The sequence below is a fragment of the Mytilus trossulus genome, chromosome 11 (genome assembly GCF_036588685.1).
Source record: "Mytilus trossulus isolate FHL-02 chromosome 11, PNRI_Mtr1.1.1.hap1, whole genome shotgun sequence".
Taxonomy (NCBI): domain Eukaryota; kingdom Metazoa; phylum Mollusca; class Bivalvia; order Mytilida; family Mytilidae; genus Mytilus; species Mytilus trossulus.
Window position 1 is genome coordinate 38,461,924 of NC_086383.1, and position 6,000 is coordinate 38,467,923.

General features: G+C 32.7%; 1 protein-coding gene across 1 annotated transcript; it reads left to right on the forward strand.

The window, feature by feature from the left end:
* The first annotated feature begins 3,922 nt into the window (after positions 1-3,922).
* Positions 3,923-6,000, forward strand: LOC134690352 (uncharacterized). The gene is made up of 2 exons (XM_063550316.1): positions 3,923-4,381; positions 5,481-6,000. Exons 1-2 carry the CDS (start codon positions 3,930-3,932, stop codon positions 5,908-5,910), a joined length of 882 nt encoding a protein of 293 aa, XP_063406386.1. The 5' UTR covers positions 3,923-3,929; the 3' UTR covers positions 5,911-6,000.

Below are 6,000 nucleotides of genomic sequence, written 5' to 3' on the forward strand. Positions count from 1 at the left end.
TCAATCCACCATTTTATTCATTTGAAAATGCCTGCACCAAGTCAGTAAATTACAGTTGTTGTCCATTCGTATGATGGGTTTTATAATTAATTTTGACATTTGATAAGTGATTGCCGATTCGAATTTTCTTGGGAGTTCAGTATTTTTATGATTTTACTTTTTTTTTTAGGAGACTTTTTTTCTATTTTACTTTTTTTTTAAGTCGGAGTTCTTTCTGGCAATTGGCAAAAACAGTTACATCCAAGAAAGAAGCTCTTGCCATTTCACTTTCAGATAGTTTCATAGATTGAAGTCTGGAGCTGGCATGTCAGTTAGCTGCTACATGAAGTAGTCTGTTGTTATTTATGTATTATTGTCATTTTGTTTATTTTTCTTTCGTTACATCTTCTGACATCAGACTCGGACTTCTCTTGAATTGAATTTTAAATGTACGTATTGTTATGCATTTCCTTTTCTACATTGGCTAGATGTATAGGGGGAGGGTTGAGATCTCATAAACATGTTTAACCCCACCGCAATTTTGCGCCTGTCCCAAGTAAGGAGCCTCTGGCCTTTGTTAGTCTTGTATTATTTAAATTTTAGTTTCTTTTGTGCAATTTGGAAATTAGTATGGCGTTCATTATCACTGAACTAGTATATATTTGTTTAGGGACCAGCTGAAGGACGCCTCCGGGTGCGGGAATGTTTCGCTACATTGAAGACCTGTTGGTGACCTTCTGTTGTTATTTTCTCTTTGGTCGGGTTGTTATCTCTTTGTCACATTCCCCATTTCCATTCTCAATTTTATCATGTTGTTATTTCCATTAACAATCCATACTTTTCGGATTTGGTTCCCTTAATATGTTGTCAAGAACAGAAAATGAAAGAAACAACATTTACAGCTTTCTTTGTGTCATTTTTAGACTTTTATCTCGAATTTGACATGAGCAGAGATCTGTGGCAAAATTTGTCAAACGATCATTATTTATTAAAGAAATAATTCATGCCGGCCGTAGATTTGTTTTCATTTATCCATGGGTTGGACATTTATATTCAATTATTTTGCCCATAGCGTTAGCGAGGGGTAAAATACGAATACAAATGCCCACACCATGGTTAATGAAATTAAATCTACGCTGCCATGAATTATTTCGATTGTAATAGGACAAATTCGGTAATTTTGTTAACCGTGAAAGCCTTATACATACCATACTGTTTTGGTGTCGAAAATAGAGAATATCTGGCAGTAAAAGTAAGTTAGTCATAACGCGGAACAGTCGTTTTTGTGTGTTACTTCGTTTGCGCTAAAAGTAGATATATTGCGATTATACTGGTTGACGATAATATGTCGTCATATAAGAATTTCCCCGATCTTTGTACAAATGATATCAGATATTTTCCTTACGTCTTAACTACCATCCCCTTCCCTTTCATGGATGTGACATACCGATTAAGCCTATTTACCTGATTTGTTATCACAAAATCAACACGACGGGTGCCACATGTGGTGCAGGATCTGCCTACCCTTCCGGAGCACCTGAGATCACCCTAAGTTTTTGGTGGGGTTCTTGTTGTTTATTCTTAAGTTTTCTATGTTGTGTCATGTGTACTATTGTTTGTCTGTTTGTCTTTTTCATTTTTAGCAATGGCGTTGTCAGTTTATTTTCTATTTATGAGTTGTACTGTCCTTCTGCTATCTTTCGTCCCTCTTTTGTAGCAATATACCAAACTCATTTGTATATACATTTCTCAACTTATTTGGTATTCATGAGCATGCAGCTGTTAATCAGACATCAAAAAGTCACAAGTGTCTGAACAGAAAAGTAAAAGAAAGTTTCATCTTCTTCCTAAAAAGATACCAAGACAATGCTGATAAATTTTCATATCAAATTCACAAATTTAACACGATTGTCTTGAAGTATTAATTATAGGTTATGGCGTTGTCATGGTTCTTTATCATCATAATTTCGTGTTATAATATTAATTTATTAGTCTATGTAAATTATTACATTCACTGTTTAGTCTATTTTTGGTTGTATCTATTTGCCGTGACAATTTACTTATATATATACATCCTCATGATCCTGTCATTGTGTTCTAGTAAATTTTTGCATTTCTTTTTTTAGGTTTTTTTTTTGTTTTTTTTTTTTTGCTAACATGCTTTGTCTATATCTTACTTTTGTCTTAACTGTATGTGACTAATATTTTTTTTAGTAATAACTGATGTCCTTGATTTTTTACATAAGGCAGTTAAACCAAAGCGAAATTGTACAAATTGCCGATAAATATCTGATTATTAACAATACAGTTAATGACACAAACAAAAAGTAAAATACCAAAACAGACGATTAATTTGACCGCTTTTGACCGAAATAAATTGTGCTTTTTTTTATTTATATCACACATAAGCTTCCATACAAATTGATTATTATTAATAACAAGGAAGTTAGTTAAACGATTGATAACACAATAAATAAAGTAGGTGAATACACCTTGATCAGAAATGTTCCTTTGTTTCTAGTCCAGATATAGGTTCAATTACATGTCATTAAGTTACTATAGTACATATAACAAGCACTAACGTTACTAACAATAGTTGGTTATAAGCATTACACGATTATTACAGTTGAGAATGGAAATATGGAATATGTAAATGAGACAACAACCTTACCAAAGATCCAACAATAGCCGAAGTCCACAAATGGGTATAAAATGCAGCGATAAAATCCCGCACCCGGAGGCGTGTTTCAGCTGGCCCCTACACAAAAATGTTTACTATTGTAATGTTAATGGACGTCATATTAATCTCCAATATATATATATATATATAAAACAAAAACAAAAGCAAAACCCTTACACTTTGGCCAGGCGCAATTATGCTGATTAAATAAATATGATTAAGGTGGTCTAAAAACTGTTTGACATTACGTAGTGATTATGGAAACATTATTTGAATAGGGACGGTATATTTTGTATTTCTATGTTATGATGGATGATTTCATATTTAGATCTAAACAATTATATACCCGATGCATCGCGTTCGAAGTTCTGAATTCAGTTAAAATGTATGTAAATATAACAGAATCTGCTCATGCCACTCTTATGGTAAAAGAGTTTAATGCATGAATATCTATAGCTCTAATCGCCGATACATACAAGCACAAGAGACAAAATCAACCACTTACACAAAATTTATCAAAATAGACATAAACAAAGACAAACAAATGCGAAAAAAACATAGCATATAAATAGTCTGACTTTTTTTCGGAAACTTAAAAGATAGAGATAAATATAACGCGTGAGAAACAAAACCTTTTCCCCTGCTTTATTTAACCCTATAACTTTCGTTAACTCTAAAACACTCATTTGAAAACATATAAGTGAAACAATCACTAGGATAGCTTTAAACTAGAGCTATGACATAGACATCGACAATACTTGACTGTTTTGCCATTTTTAAATTTTGCCAAACATCATAGAAGAGAGAAACTGTTAACACAAAAAGATCAACACATTATTATTTTTTTTATATATATATACAAAAAAGCGGGAGTGACACGGTCCTGTGTAGCCTCTAGTAAGTTGAAGATGCAAATGGGTCTTTTAAGTTTAAAAGCAAAACAAAATATGAACCGTCAGCTGCAAAAATAAAAATTGGAAATTTCTTGATCATATATGATATTTTCTGTTAGTTATTAGATATTAAAATCAGAATTTAGAAAACTTGTATTTCTTTCCAAATATAGTAGAAGGAGGTGTTAGACACATATTATCTTGTATAGGCAAATTTCCCTTTGAAGTTAAAAAAATATTACTTTAGTTGCAAAAATATATATTTGCAAGATTTTAAAATCATTTAAAACATAACTGTTGGTTGTTTTTGTTTTAAGTTATATGAATTTTAATAATAATGTGAACAAAATTGTATTTTTGTTCCAGTAATAGCAGATATGGCACAGGTGTTGGCCGTTCCAGCAGATGTAAGACATGGATTTTCGTACATAGGCCAATTTAATCACGACTTCGGTCGAATTACTGGGATAGCAGCTACAATAAAGGGGAATGTTTTGTTATGTGACTATGTTAAGAAGAATCTGATATTAGTTGATCCTCTTGGAAATTGTTTACAGAAGCTTGACGTTGACAGTGAACCATATGATTTGGCAATCACAAGTCAAAATATAGGCTATATTACACAACCTAACTCCAGAACTGTCCTACTAATAGACCCTGATAGAATGATGGTACTCTTTAAAGCAACCTGCGACGAACTAAACACAACAGTGTTTTGTGTTTCAGCAGTTTCAAATACTGGAAGAGATTTTCCGAAAAATGTTCCATGCTATCTTGGTGTTAACAAGCATGGTATGTCATATAAAGTTCCTGTCAATTACGAAAACATGTAAGTATGTATGGCCAACACGTGTTTAAACTGTAGACCTTAATCATGATCACACAATAAAACATATAGAAAATTGTATTAAAGAGTTTCACACCTGTTCATGTTGTTATGGTAGTCGATGAAAGGAATTGAAAGATAATTGCCCTTGATACTAAGTTGACCGATGACCTTACGACACATTAGTTTTAAAGTGTGCAATCGGAACAATACATTTTGACCAGTTTATTTGTCTGATTGTTTATATAACGAGAAAACACAATAAAATACCGTTTTCATATGCCAGGGCTTGTTAAACCGAACAAAACTGAAAAGAAATTACTTGCGAAATTAATCCTTTGAAGGCTAGATAAAAAAAAACACACAATTGCAATTTTAAATAAATCCTGTCTTTTTAGACTCAATATATTTTTCGGTATCATATATTCATAAAACATATGAGAATAACATAACTCGTATCCTGCCAACAATTGGTTTTAACATAAATGTGTTTATTTCCGATGCAAAAGACTCTAAAAGTGAATCAATAGTAATACCGAAATACCGTATAGCGTGTTTTTTCGCGGATTGAACAAAAAAGCCACAATGAATTCCGCCATTTTTTCAGTATAAATTCAAAAGTATGAATAAAAGTGTCGAATCCGCCAAAATAATAACCACGAAAATATTTCGTATACCTTATTCAATGAAAATCGCAAAATTTTACACCCGCGAAAAAAACACGCTACACTTTATAATCTGACTTACACTTTTACATACGTCATTATCCTAAAACGTGCAAAATAGAAATAGGAAGATGTGGTGTGAGTGCCAATGAGACAACTCTCCATCCAAATAACAATTTAAAAAGTAAACCATTATAGGTTAAAGTACGGCCTTCAACACGGAGCCTTGCCTCACACCGAACAACAAGCTATAAAGGGCTCCAAAATTACTAGTGTGAAACCATTCAAACAGGAAAACCAACAGTCTAATCTATATAAAATGCTTGTTTAAGCCCAATTTTTGTATTTTATTTTGTTTTGCAAAAGTACAGCTAAACTATCATACACAAAGTCCGTACTTTGTTCAATGTCAGAGATTTATTTTTCTTCCATTGCAGCAGCCTAACAGACGTTACTAAATATCCCAAAATTGGTACACGTGCTGTAAAATTCCATGTCCTGCATGAACGTACCTTCTTATCGTGTATAGGAGGCCAAAATTATATCACATATAACAACACATTTTACAACAAACAAGGAATCGTTGCTGACATTACAACCATGGATACGCCCACTGACATATGCTCTGACGACTATGGACACATCTATGTCACTAGACAGGGATCGAACAATATACATAGACTTAAATATTCAGCGAAAGAGTTACCTTTTCTTCAAATAGAACATGGTTGCAAGGTTATAGACATACCATTGGATTCACAACACGGAATCAAGGAACCTGTCGCCTTGTGCTTCAACCAAGACTATAGTAAACTTTACATTGTCAACGAATGGGGGAAATCAGTTTTGATTTTTGATGTGGTTTAATGATTAATACAAGTACTTTGTTTCATATATGTTCGTACAGTACCATTTTTGTGGAATTGCGTTGGTAAAATTAACAAATGGAATGAAATA

Bases quoted from the DNA above. Each gene is read 5' to 3' on its own strand.
- LOC134690352 (XM_063550316.1), top strand. From the start codon at position 3,930: ATGGCACAGGTGTTGGCCGTTCCAGCAGATGTAAGACATGGATTTTCG. The intron at 4,382-5,480 runs GTAAGTATGTAT...CTTCCATTGCAG, and splicing joins CCTGTCAATTACGAAAACAT to CAGCCTAACAGACGTTACTA.